The sequence below is a fragment of the Kwoniella shandongensis genome, chromosome 12, assembly GCF_008629635.2.
Source record: "Kwoniella shandongensis chromosome 12, complete sequence".
NCBI classification, from domain to species: Eukaryota; Fungi; Basidiomycota; class Tremellomycetes; order Tremellales; family Cryptococcaceae; genus Kwoniella; species Kwoniella shandongensis.
In genome coordinates, this window is record NC_089298.1 from 528,579 (window position 1) to 540,663 (window position 12,085).

At 49.6% G+C, this 12,085-nt stretch overlaps 5 protein-coding genes across 5 annotated transcripts; 3 read left to right on the plus strand and 2 right to left on the minus strand.

The window, feature by feature from the left end:
- Nucleotides 1-221: 221 nt before the first annotated feature.
- On the minus strand, nucleotides 222-3,562 carry CI109_106489 (uncharacterized protein; the record flags this gene model as incomplete). The annotated part of the gene is made up of 8 exons (XM_032003844.1): nucleotides 222-323; nucleotides 405-982; nucleotides 1,045-1,135; nucleotides 1,192-2,753; nucleotides 2,818-2,930; nucleotides 3,008-3,066; nucleotides 3,126-3,474; nucleotides 3,549-3,562. 8 exons carry the CDS (start codon nucleotides 3,560-3,562, stop codon nucleotides 222-224), a joined length of 2,868 nt encoding a protein of 955 aa, XP_031861842.1.
- A 448-nt stretch (nucleotides 3,563-4,010) lies between these two features.
- On the plus strand, nucleotides 4,011-5,595 carry CI109_106490 (uncharacterized protein; the record flags this gene model as incomplete). The annotated part of the gene is made up of 5 exons (XM_032003845.1): nucleotides 4,011-4,149; nucleotides 4,220-4,527; nucleotides 4,614-4,739; nucleotides 4,862-5,075; nucleotides 5,171-5,595. The coding sequence occupies 5 exons, from the start codon at nucleotides 4,011-4,013 to the stop codon at nucleotides 5,593-5,595; spliced, it is 1,212 nt and encodes a 403-aa protein (XP_031861843.1).
- Nucleotides 5,596-5,782: 187 nt separating this feature from the next.
- Nucleotides 5,783-7,453, minus strand: CI109_106491 (serine/threonine-protein phosphatase ppe1; the record flags this gene model as incomplete). Its single annotated transcript, XM_032003846.1, has 9 exons — nucleotides 5,783-5,806; nucleotides 5,874-6,113; nucleotides 6,193-6,284; nucleotides 6,366-6,483; nucleotides 6,579-6,658; nucleotides 6,720-6,793; nucleotides 6,852-6,919; nucleotides 7,080-7,280; nucleotides 7,409-7,453. 9 exons carry the CDS (start codon nucleotides 7,451-7,453, stop codon nucleotides 5,783-5,785), a joined length of 942 nt encoding a protein of 313 aa, XP_031861844.1.
- Nucleotides 7,454-7,967: 514 nt separating this feature from the next.
- CI109_106492 (serine-tRNA ligase) lies at nucleotides 7,968-9,878 on the plus strand (the record flags this gene model as incomplete). The annotated part of the gene is made up of 8 exons (XM_032003847.1): nucleotides 7,968-7,986; nucleotides 8,062-8,175; nucleotides 8,255-8,487; nucleotides 8,576-9,021; nucleotides 9,094-9,193; nucleotides 9,260-9,479; nucleotides 9,544-9,680; nucleotides 9,750-9,878. 8 exons carry the CDS (start codon nucleotides 7,968-7,970, stop codon nucleotides 9,876-9,878), a joined length of 1,398 nt encoding a protein of 465 aa, XP_031861845.1.
- Nucleotides 9,879-10,405: 527 nt separating this feature from the next.
- On the plus strand, nucleotides 10,406-11,954 carry CI109_106493 (uncharacterized protein; the record flags this gene model as incomplete). The annotated part of the gene is made up of 4 exons (XM_032003848.1): nucleotides 10,406-11,065; nucleotides 11,219-11,338; nucleotides 11,446-11,680; nucleotides 11,806-11,954. The coding sequence occupies 4 exons, from the start codon at nucleotides 10,406-10,408 to the stop codon at nucleotides 11,952-11,954; spliced, it is 1,164 nt and encodes a 387-aa protein (XP_031861846.1).
- Nucleotides 11,955-12,085: the final 131 nt, after the last annotated feature.

Below are 12,085 nucleotides of genomic sequence, written 5' to 3' on the forward strand. Positions count from 1 at the left end.
AGTGCCTAGAAGCACGGCCTGCATATGCATATTACGATCAGACGTTCATGTACCCTTGACCGCGCTGTTGAAATGCAGCTTTGTATCAGGCAATCCAAAATAATAAAGCCAGTTCATGATCCAAAATAGAAGATTACAAGATATCTCAAAACCCATTTCTTCATCTACTTCCACCAAATGACTTGACAGCCAATCTGTTGTTCTCACTCTCACTCTGACGTTCACGCTCTCGCCTCTTTCATCCGACTCATGAAATTTGATATTCTGGAAAGATCGATAGATTGGCCATCACTCTCGATCGCTGTGACTAGACCATCTAGCATCTATACCACCAACAAGTATGTCAGCTCTGTGTCGCCTGTTTGCCTTTTCACATCACGTCGCCGACTTTGACTCAAACTCACCCCATCAACCTTGTCCACTGGTACTTTCGTACACAGACTGACCAATCTCCTATACCTCACAGCCTTGTCCGCTCCTTCACCTTCCATCACCCGGACCCTATCTTCCAAAATCTCGGCTATTCGATCTTCCCAAATTGCCATTCTTCTCAATATCAACAAAGATCCTTCCGATCCTCGTTCAGGCAAGGGAATCTCTTCTCCTCCCACTCCTAGACCACTTTGATCCTCTACTTTGATATCTGAAGTCGAGGAGGAAGCTTGGGGGACGGATCGGAAAGCCGTCGGTGGGAGTTTACCAAATTGCGTTTCGGTCGATAATTGACTTCTACCCGTCCATTCATCACCGACCTCTTGTTGACTGGAGAGCTTCCCAAGAACGCGTCGCACATTCTCTGCTCGTTGTTCTAACAGTTCCATCTCGCCTAATCGTTCTTGCGCTCGATGCAACTGTTGTCTCTTGTCCGCCAATGCTCGAGTAGCATGTCGTACAGAAGCTTCCGTCGCGTTGAGTTTCGTTTGCTTCGCCAGCATCTCGTTGGAGAATGTATCGGTGATAGTCTCGAAGATTGCTCCGATATCTATACAAGGCACTTCAGATCAGCTTCCCATTATCTACTAAATCGAGTATGGTGCAGCTTACTCTTCTGCACATCGCGGCTCTTGCGCTCAGGCTTGGGCACTTCGGACTTGAGACTCGAGATCACCGTTTCCGCGGGCGAAACCTTCAGCGCCTGATCGCATTGAACCTTGTTAGCGCATGCTGAATTTCCCAACCTCTTCAGCTCACCTCAATATCCAAGCCAAAGTCGACCGGTTTCAAGCCCAACTTGTTGGCCTTGCCCTTGTCTGCTCCCGCGTCAAGCAGGAGATTCACCAGACCTCTGTTGCCCACTCGAGCAGCTACGTTCAACGCTGTGTCTCCATGTACATCCTGTACATCCACTAGTGTCTTCAGGCTGACAGCACTGGCGTTGGTCCCACCATTTGAACTCGCTCCGTCCAAGGGCTCACCAGTTGTTGACGCGGTGGTGGAAGCTGCTTGCTGTTCTCTCGCTACCCATTCCAGAACGTTTGCCATGTACGATCTTGCTGAACCAGCACGACCTTTGACACCTGCAATCAAAGCAATGTGGTGCACGACGGTTCGATACGCGTGATCCAGAGTACGGATGGACGGGGAAAGATACTCGAGAAGTTGAGGGAAAGTACCAGCTTCCGAGTGGTTGGTGGTGAGAACAGATCGGATGAGAGGAGTTTCGCCCGCGTAGTTGCCTCGATGGATATCCGCACCGAGGTCGATCAATTGAGCAATGACCGACAGCTTGGCCAAAGCACAAGCCCAATGCAAGGCGGTATGCCCTTGGTTGTCAATGACCATATCGACATCAAAATCAATCGGTTGATCAGCGGTGAGACCGAAGAGTGCTCTGACATCCACATGATTCTCGGCAGAGAACAGTGAGAGAAGCTTCGATCTGATCCGACTGGTATTGGCATTCGGTCTTGGCCGCAGAGGCTTGTTCGCCAAACGCATCGCGGTAGGTAAAGGAGGAGCATCACGAAGATCGTCCGCAGACTCGTCATCGGAATCCTCCTCCTGCTGTTGTGCCTGCTCTTGCTGCTCCTCGTCTTGTCCATTACCGTTGACATAACGCTGCTCGTCCGACCTCTGTCGTTTCGCGGGTGGAGGACCCATATCCGTGTCGTTCGTGTACGCGGACGCCTGGAAGGTAGGATGAGGCTGTCCATACTGATCGATATAGACGTCTTGACCGCTGGGCGGTAGACCGATCCCGTTGATATTGGCGGCAGGCGCAAGGGCGCCCCCATCTCCACTCAGACTCGGCGTCATCGCCATAGCGATGCCGCGCTTGTTGTCAGGCTGTTGACCAGGATACATCATTTGCTGTTGTTGATGAGGTTGAGGAGAATAGTACATCATCTGTTGCTGTTGTTGATGTTGACCTGGGTAAGCCATTGCTGATGGATGAGGCGGGATACCCATCATCTGAGCATCGCCATTGTGGTTTGTCGTGAACTGAGGTGGCGGTGGAGGCGGGGCCAATTGCTGTCCATGTCCGGGATACGGTGAGATGACACGTCCACTGCCGGATGGAGTCGGTCGTCCCGCGGACATCAAACCTGGGTTGTAGCCAGTCATACCGGACGCAGCAGGGGTCTTCTGACCGGCTCGATCGGGAGTACCAGTTCGGATAACGGGAAGAGCCGCGACCGCTGTTGGTGAGGGAACAAAGTCGAATATGGGAGCAAGATAGCCTGTCACGCCGTACTGCGCGGCGAGTTCGGTACCGCGCTCGAAGGGGATCCAAGTGCCCTGGTATTTTCCATCTAATCCGAGCGAGTCAAAATCGTTAGTTACATTGCATCTATGCCAAGCTATTAGATTACTCACAACCGCCTTGAACCTTCTCGTGTATCCCAGGTAGAATCTCCTTTTCGAGGATCTTTGTTCGTGCGGACTTGTGGATACCAGCGACCTTGAGGATTTGAGTCGCGTTAACCCAGCTACATGAAGGAGTGCGATCAGTATATGATTCAAGTGCCACTCTAGGTCATGTGGCAGACGAAGGAGCATCGCTCACGAGTCGGACGTTCGTCGCATGACAGAGATCCCTCTGATCATGGCCTCGAAGACCGGGATCTAGACATCAGGAAGTGGTAAGCGAATCTTCTAGATAGGAGAAAATGACTTCAACTCACTCCCGAGTAGACACTCGCGTATACTTTGGCCAGAGCAGGACCTCCGGTTTGGTTGGTAGGAGCTGGTCCATGACCTGGTGCAGTGCCCATCACTGTCCCAAACACATTCTGATGCTGTTGTTGGAGATGTCCCTGCATCTGATGTGACGGATGCGGTGGTGGTTGATGCGTCCCGTTGCCTTGTGAAGGTGGATGCATGTTGCCAAGACGCGGTTGAGGTGGTGGAGGTTGGGTGTGCAAGTGGGGTGGGAGGGTGTGTAATGGGGCAGGAGTCTGCTCGATTGATGCGGACGGTGAGAGAGCAGGGAGAAGAGATGGATGCGATGGTGTCGCAGGAGGTTGAGTAGAGCTGTGTGAGATTGAGCAGACCAGAGTGAGTAGAGCTCCCAACGACACACGAATGAAAGTTCCGATCGGGCTCACCTTGAAGCTTCCATCTTGCTCCGTCAAAGTGCAAATCCGCGTCTCAGAGACAGATAGGAATATGTACACAGTTAACAGTCAGAGTGAGTGCGCAAGAAGAGACGACGTATAGAAGCTGTATGATATGAATCAAGATTATGGTGTACAGTAACTAGGATTCTAACTGTTCTACACGGTTTTACGACATTGGAAGTTCATGTCCACGACCATTCGAATCGCGTCTCTCCTCTCGCGCCGACGCGTTTTCTCCAACCAGCGTGAGATCAGATGAGTGTGGCACTTTTCGGGATAAATAGGAACAAATTGATCAAGGGGATATATTCGAGATTTCAACGATGGAGGACGTCCACCTGGGATTGTTGCTGCAATTCTTCAACTTTTGGTGCATATAGTCAAGTATACAGTAGCCAAATAGGCATTCTTACTTACACATCGGTATAGTCATCAAGTATACCAACCGAGATGAGCGCAGAAGCTTCTTCCTCTGCTGTTACCAGCAAGAAATCGAAAAAGAACAAGTCAAAGGCTACAGACGCTGTCGACGCCGCTACGACAAACGGTGAAGAGGTCGACAAGAACAAGCGACATCGTAAAGACAAGCGTGAGTGGGCGAGTCTGCAGTCGAATTGGGGTGACTTGTTGACATCATGTGTTATGATTGCGATACGTAGCATGGGACACAGATGATATTGATCACTGGGCTGTCGAGTCTTTCCCCGCTCCTCCAACAGACCAACACCGTCCCTTCCTCGAAGAATCCTCTTTCGCACTTCTGTTCCCCAAATACCGAGAACCTTATTTACGATCCGTATGGGCCAGCATCACTTCTGCACTCGAGGCGAACGGATTGGCATGCGAGTTGGATTTGGTACAGGGTAAAATGACGGTGAAGACGACGAGAAAGACTTGGGATCCGTATGTGGTGTTGAAAGGTAGAGATTTGTTGAAACTGTTGGCTAGAGGTGTCAATGCCCCTCAAGTGAGTACGACATGCCGTCTGTGTCTGCATGGACATCTAGTCTTGCTGAAGGGGGACAAGCAGAGCTGATACTTGTGTAATTGTAGGCATTGAAAGTCTTGCAAGACGATATCGCTTGTGATATCATCAAAATTGGAGGATTGGTTCGAAACAAAGAACGTTTCGTCAAGCGAAGACAACGTATCGTCGGACCGAACGGTAGTACATTGAAGGTGTGTTATTTGACTGTCAAGTAACTTTAGCAGGGAGTCCAGTCGCTCGCTTGACTTCCACAAATCGCCTCATTGCGGTTTGATCAGCAGGAGCTGACCCTGTTCTTCTTGTCCTTGTCTAGGCGATCGAACTCCTCACGGAATGTTACGTCCTCGTACAAGGAAACACCGTCTCCGCCATGGGCTCCTACAAGGGACTCAAGGAAGTACGACGTATCATTATCGACTGTATGAACAACGTCCACCCGATCTACCGAATCAAGGAATTGATGATCCGAAGAGAGTTGGCAAAGGATCCCAAGCTGGCAAACGAGAGTTGGGACAGATTCTTGCCTAGTGAGTGACGCGGCCCACATTCAGCTCAATCCCGATTTGCGATTGGCTTGGAAATGGACAGTATGACTGACATATCCTTTTGTGTACGCTTGCAGCATTCCAAAAGAAACATCTCAAAACATCCGAAAAGACTGCAAAGAAGAATGCAGCCTTGGAAAGACAATCCGATCCTTCTGTCAACCCCAACTCCATCCCCATCTCAGCACCCGTCACCTCTACCACAACACCTGCTGCTTCCGCACCCGCACCTGCTGCCAAGAAACAAAAGAAAGTCTACACGCCTTTCCCACCTCCTCAACAACCTTCGAAATTGGATTTACAACTTGCTTCTGGAGAATATTTCTTGAAACCGAAAGAAAAGGAGATCATAGAGAAGAGGAAGAAGTTGGAGAAACAACAGGAAGTTGCAGGAGAAAGGAGGGCCATGAGAGAAGAGGCGTTCATCGCTCCTCCGGAGAAGAGGGACGATACCGTACAGGAGAAGAAGAAGAAGAGGAAGAGGGCGGAAGAGTTGATGTAAGGAAGGAAAGGGTGTCGTTGATCTGGTCGTATGCTGTAGTTGCACATTGCATGTATTCTCTGCCCGTCAGCTGGACTTTGGCGATGTGTATATGCTACGCCATGCTGCACACTCTGACAAGCCAATATAATGTCTCATGCTCCATGCGTGGTATCGATACAACAGGATCATACAACTCCCAATCCGCTCAAACGAAATACGACGGTGCTTGCTGCGAATCGCGCAATCAAAGGTTAGTCCCCATTTTGTGAAGTACCGAGGTAGAAAAGTCAACTCACCAGTCTCCTCAATGCTGGATTCTTCTGATCCGTTTGATTCTCATGCGCCGCTTCATACACTTTGAAACTGGTCTTCCCCTCATCGTCAACCTGCATGATACTCGCGCTGTTTCCACATCGATAGCAGTAATTCGGAGCGGACCAGACGGTTACGAGTGAACCGTCGAAGACGTGTTTGTAGCCTTCTTGGACCAATTGATGCGCTCTGGCGATGAGTGATAGAGAGTTTACGTGGTTGAACTGGGACATGGCAATCAGTGCTCGGTTCCGAGGATGAGGGAAGGAGCCTGGATGTCAAAGCGGGAAAGAGAATACACACCTCTGCTGTCACTTTTGCACCGAATAACCACCCTGCGCCTCTCGGACTGACGGACCACGAATCCACCTCGTCTGGATCTGACCACATGAGATCTGCGAGAGGAATCAGCGACTCTCTCATTCCAAAACGCAACGCTGACGTGATGGGAGATGAGCTTGTTCAGATCGACGTACCACAGAAAGCTCCCTCGTGAGGTATTTCTTGCGCTCGAGGGATAATTCGAACTTGATCTAATGTCTTGATATCTGGTGACAAACCGCCATGCACACAGAGAATAGAGGAGTCGATAATCTGTCGTGAGTGCAATCACGATCAGCACCACAACTTGAAGAAGCAGCTCGTGCTGTGATAGATTTAGGCTGCGATGGCAGGGAAGAAGGACTTACCGCTGCGAGGTTGAGGTGATCGAATACTGTACAACAAGCTTTCCAAACGGATGGATTTCCATATTTCTGCATACACTCATCTGTGCGTATCAAGAAGTATTAGCTCGGCCGTTGGAGGATGGAAACTGTCAGCTAACGCACCGTAGAACCCATACACCTGGGTGATCTGCCGACTCTCATGGTTTCCTCGTAACAGTGTGATCTTGTCAGGATATCTGAGAGTGGTCGTGTGATCAGCTTGACAACCCAAAGTGAGGTGGATACGTGACGTACCGAGCTTTGTACGCTAGTAATAATGATAATGTCTCCAAGCTGTAGTATCCTCTATCGACGAAATCGCCCTATCACCAAATACGCAGATTAGCTCGGCTCGAAATCCATATCACTCCAGCGGTCCCTTCGTGCTCAATTACAACTTTTCCCGCAACCCCTCGTCTTCTCTCGTCGCTCTGTGTGGATTCACGAAGCTCGTCTGTGTGTGTGTTCTCCTAACACACTCACCATAAAGATATAACTGGTCTCTGGTGCTTCTCCACCTTGTCTAAAAATCTCCAAAACGTCCCAAAACTGTCCATGTATATCACCACAAATCGTCACTGGCGATTGTACGAGATGGACATTCGATTCTTCCAGCAGTAAATCGCGTACTCTATTACAGAGGAGTTTCATCTGTCGTTCGGGTAAATGTTTACATTGTCGAATCTGGTATTCAAGGACTTTCGATCAGCTCATCTCCTACCAGACAAATCGGGTATTCCAGACGATGAGGAAGACGAAGAATGGGATAGGAGCAAGATGGGATGTATTGCTGCTATTGAGACACAACGTACATGGGCTATCCATTGATCTGGATCTGATGATGTTGATACTGGCATGTTGAATCAGCTGAAAGGTGTTTTATCGATATATTGTGAGAAAAGCGGGTTGTGGTAATCCGGAATGGTTTCGCCAATGTGTGACTTTTGCTTCGAGGTAATGCGTGTCTCGTCAGTCGGAAGTTGTAAGAGCTCGGATGGTCTTGTAATGCTCTAATAGGCTCTTGCAGTCGATCGTTATCGTCGCTCGATATGTCTGTTGTACAGTCACTAGCAGGAAGCGTTCTTGCTCATCAAGCATTCCATGTGTGTCGGTGACTACTGTATCCTTGAATTCGCCATTGGAACGAGCGAGCGGAGAGTGTGGTGATAAGCGATACTTCGAATCGCATAAATATATCGTGACGTGTATTTTAGCTGCATGTGGTCTCGCTCGGATCCTGACCGACTTTTGAGTTTTGAATGGATGTGAGTGAGAGTGAATGTCGGTGTGTCAAAGGTGTGGATATAATTCAACAACAATATAACATCTCCCTCTTCTTCTACAAAGTATACATATCCATCGACGAGCATCATGATTGACCTTATCCATCGTGAGTCATGCTCAGCGTCCCTTTCTACGTTCACTTCCTGAGGAACATCAGCTGACGAGGTGACTTCTTCTTCAGTGCAAACCGATAAAGGGGGTAACCCGGAGATTGTCCGTGAATCTCAAAGGAAGAGAGGAGCGAGTGTCGAGCTTGTCGACGAGGTCATTGCCATCTTCGCTGAGCACAAACAGGGTAGGTGCTTCTCGACCTGTTCGCTTGAGAGACGTATGGAGAGCTAACCACCTTTCGTTTTGCGTTTTGTGTTGTTTAGCCAACTTTGAGAAAGAAGGTGCTCAAAGAGAACTCAACTTGCTCCAAAAAGAGATTGGTCAGATCAAAAAGGCCAAGGGAGATGCTACTGAGCTCTTGGCCAAGAAGGCAGAGATGGACAAGAAGATTGCGGACCTCGTGGCCAAGGCGGCGGAGTTGGTCAAGCTGAGAGATCAGAAAGCTGGGTTGATTGGAAACATCGTTGATCCCGCCAACCACGTTTCCACGACTGAGGTGAGTGTGAAGCTGTCGTGAAGACAGAGGAAGCCCCAGTTTTAGTTCTATGGTGATCAGCTTGCTGACTGCTGTCTCTTTGATGCAGGACGACAACCCTATCCTTCGAGTTTGGCACCCCGAGCCCAACCACAAGGGCAACTCTTCACCCGGTCTTCAAGCCGAGGACAAATCCACCGACATTCTCTCCCACCACGAAGTCCTCGCCCGACTTGAGGCCTACGATACCGACCGAGGTGTCAAGGTGTTTGGTCACCGTGGATTCTACCTCACCAACGACGGTGTTGATCTCAACCAAGCGCTCATCAACTACGGATTGGACTTCTTGAGAACGAAAAAGTTCAGAAAAGTCCAACCTCCTTTCATGATCAAGAAGGATATCATGGCCGCTACCGCTCAATTGTCCGAGTTCGACGAGGCTTTGTACAAGGTTTCAGGGGACACGGATGAGAGATATTTGATCGCTACTAGTGAACAACCCATCTCTGCTATGCACATGGACGAGAACCTGGATCCCAAGGTCTTGCCCAAGCTGTGAGTGTCTTCGAGCTATTTCAATTTCGTCATGAAGGCCAGACAGCTCATTGCCGCATTCCAACCTCGCAGCTACGCCGGTTACTCTACTTGTTTCCGAAAAGAGGCCGGTTCTCACGGTAAGGACACCTGGGGTATCTTCCGAGTCCACCAATTCGAAAAGGTTGAGCAGGTAAGTACAGCGTGATCTCATGACACCTCATTTGCGTGCGGCGCTGACTTTCTTTTCCCCGTACAGTTCGTCGTTTGTGAACCCGAGGAGTCTTCTCAATGGCTTGACACCATGGTTGAAAACTCTCGAGCGTTCTACGAATCCCTCGAGATCCCTTACAGAGTCGTCAACATCGTCTCTGGTGCTTTGAACAACGCCGCTTCTATCAAATACGATCTCGAAGCTTGGTTCCCTTACCAAGGAGAGTACAAGGAGTTGGTCAGCTGTTCCAACTGTACTGATTACCGTGAGTCCAGCTGCTGAAATCAATATCTGCAGTGATTAGAAGCTGACAGAGACGCATTGCACAGAGTCGAGATCATTAAACGTCCGATTGGGTTACAAGTCCAAGGGAGAGAAGACCGGTTTCGTCCACATGCTCAACGGAACTCTTTGTGCTACCGAGCGAGCCTTGTGTTGCATCGTTGAGAACTACCAAACACCCGAGGTACGTACACGGCTGCGTTTACCGTTGTTTCATGTAACAGAAACATGCTGACATGTCGTCGCTTCGCAGGGTCTCCGTATACCCAAGGTCCTCCAACCTTACATGCAAGGACGAGAATTCATCCCTTACACTGCAGAGTTGCCCAAGAACTCTACCACCAACAAAGCTGCCGCCGCCGCTGCCTCTGCGAAGAAGTAGACGTAGAACTAGAGATTCGTCATCGGGCGAGCGTCGTTGCAAGACGCAGAGAGGGGGAGAGTATAGGGGTTGGTGGATATGCCTGCATAACATATACATATATATACATGATTTGGCATATGTGATGTAACTTATATACATCATGATCGTAGATGAATGGGATCAAATACATGAGCAGAGGGATTGACGCGTCGACGCGTTGGTATTGGACGGTGCTCACCGCGTAACTGTACACATGCTTCTGCAGATTGATCCATTCCCTGATTTTCAAAACATTATTATCTTTGATCCTCCACTCTTATTGCTCGATTGTCAACATCCACTCGTATTACCTCGCAGCGGTAGCAGAACTTACTTGGTGCATTGCAAGTACGGGTCACCTTGTGTGGTCGGTACAAGCGCTAACGGATCTCCTCGACCTTCCTGCTCTAATATCCCATTTAACCAAATCACTTTGAACCCCCGTGTCCACTCTTCTCAAGAACACCTACGCCGACTCGGTTAAATCTAGAGAGCGAACGACCACGATGGACTCTCCACTCTTACCCACACTTTCCAGACCCAACTACTCGCTCGACGACCCTTCCCTCCTTGCGGATTTGTCCCTCGATTCTGAACCTCCCCTCTCCCCTACCCCTGGACCATATGACGATTCACACCTCTTCACCAACGATCATGACGACCATACAATCTCTTCATCATCATCTTCCCACGGATACGCAAATCAACAGACAGGCGGTGGTGGAGGAGGGCAAGGAAGAGTGAGGATTGAGCGACAATTGGACGATCAAGAGGAAGATGATACACCTCAAAAACCGAGATCTAAACCAAAATCGACAGGAGGAGGAGGAGGTGGTGGTGCAGCACATAAACCTCGTTTCTCACTATTTGCAGCTCCTAGACCACCTTCTGCAGAAGAAAATGATCACGACGACGTACACGAAGGGGAGGAAGAAGATCAGACGATACATGGATCGACGTCGGCATCGACATCACAACATTCAACCACCACAAGGACAGACGATAGGGTCGATGGCTCACAGCAACGCGAATCGCAGAGTAGACCGAAACAGAGTAGTGAAGAGAGGGATGGGAAATTGCGAGAGAGTCTATACGAGTTGAGAAAGATGAATGAGGTTTTTGAGAGTTTCTTAGGAGCTCTAGAAGGTGTCAGAGGGCATAATCAGGTAAGTGGGTGACTGGTTGCCGAAACATTCCTTCTTCGATGACGGAACGATGGGATCTGTTATCCTTCTGTTCTTCTTCGTTACGTTCCTCATCCGAGATGTGGACGTTTCTTTCATCGCAATATATGCTGATGTGACTCTATGCACACTCAGAGACTAGCAGAGAGGGTACAACAAACATCGGCCTTGTTGGATGAATACACGGCGATCATGGGACAGGCGGAACATACCCAGAGATTAATAATGAATCCGAAATGGACAGGTAGCGTTGATGTGAGTGTGGTTCAATCAATCACAATACCATCGCAGATCACTCCTAGTCCACCTTTCTGGACCAATCCTATCGATGACTGATGACTAACCCACCGCCTACCTCGCAGGACGCGACGGCTCTCCTGGCTGAAGAACAAGCTCGTCAAGCGGCTGAACAAGCTGCTCTCATAGAGGCTGAACGAAAAGCCGAAGCTGCACGACTGGCTGAGGAGGAGAAAGAACGAAGGGAGAGAGAAAGAGCTAGTGAGGCGCCTTCGTCGGGTAGGGGTAGGGGTAGAGGAAGGGGTGGGATTGGGGCTTCGACCATGGGAGGTACGAGGGGTGGTGTGACAAGAGGTCGAGGTGAGCTTCGTTTTCAAAAGTCTTTGCTCCCTCACTATCCCATTGCCTGAGTATCACCTCTAGTGGTGGCCACAAACTGTCTTGCGGATGGACATAAGCTAATCGTCTCTCTTGAACTCGCTTAGGCACAGGGATCCCACGACCATCCATGGCCGCTCCAAGACCGACGAGTGCAGGCGCTACGCGACGAGGTACGACGACCGGTACGACTTCAGGCGGTGGATTAGGCGGTCAATACTCGCATGTCAAGAGCAGTGGGTATGGTCCGCGATAGGCTGTTGTGTAAGGCGGTCGTCGACTATACTTGCTCGAGTGATAGGTATATATAGAGGTCACCTGTTGACAGTGACCAGTGCGGAGATGTATAATTGTACGAGCAACATCTCATCATCCTGATGCGATACA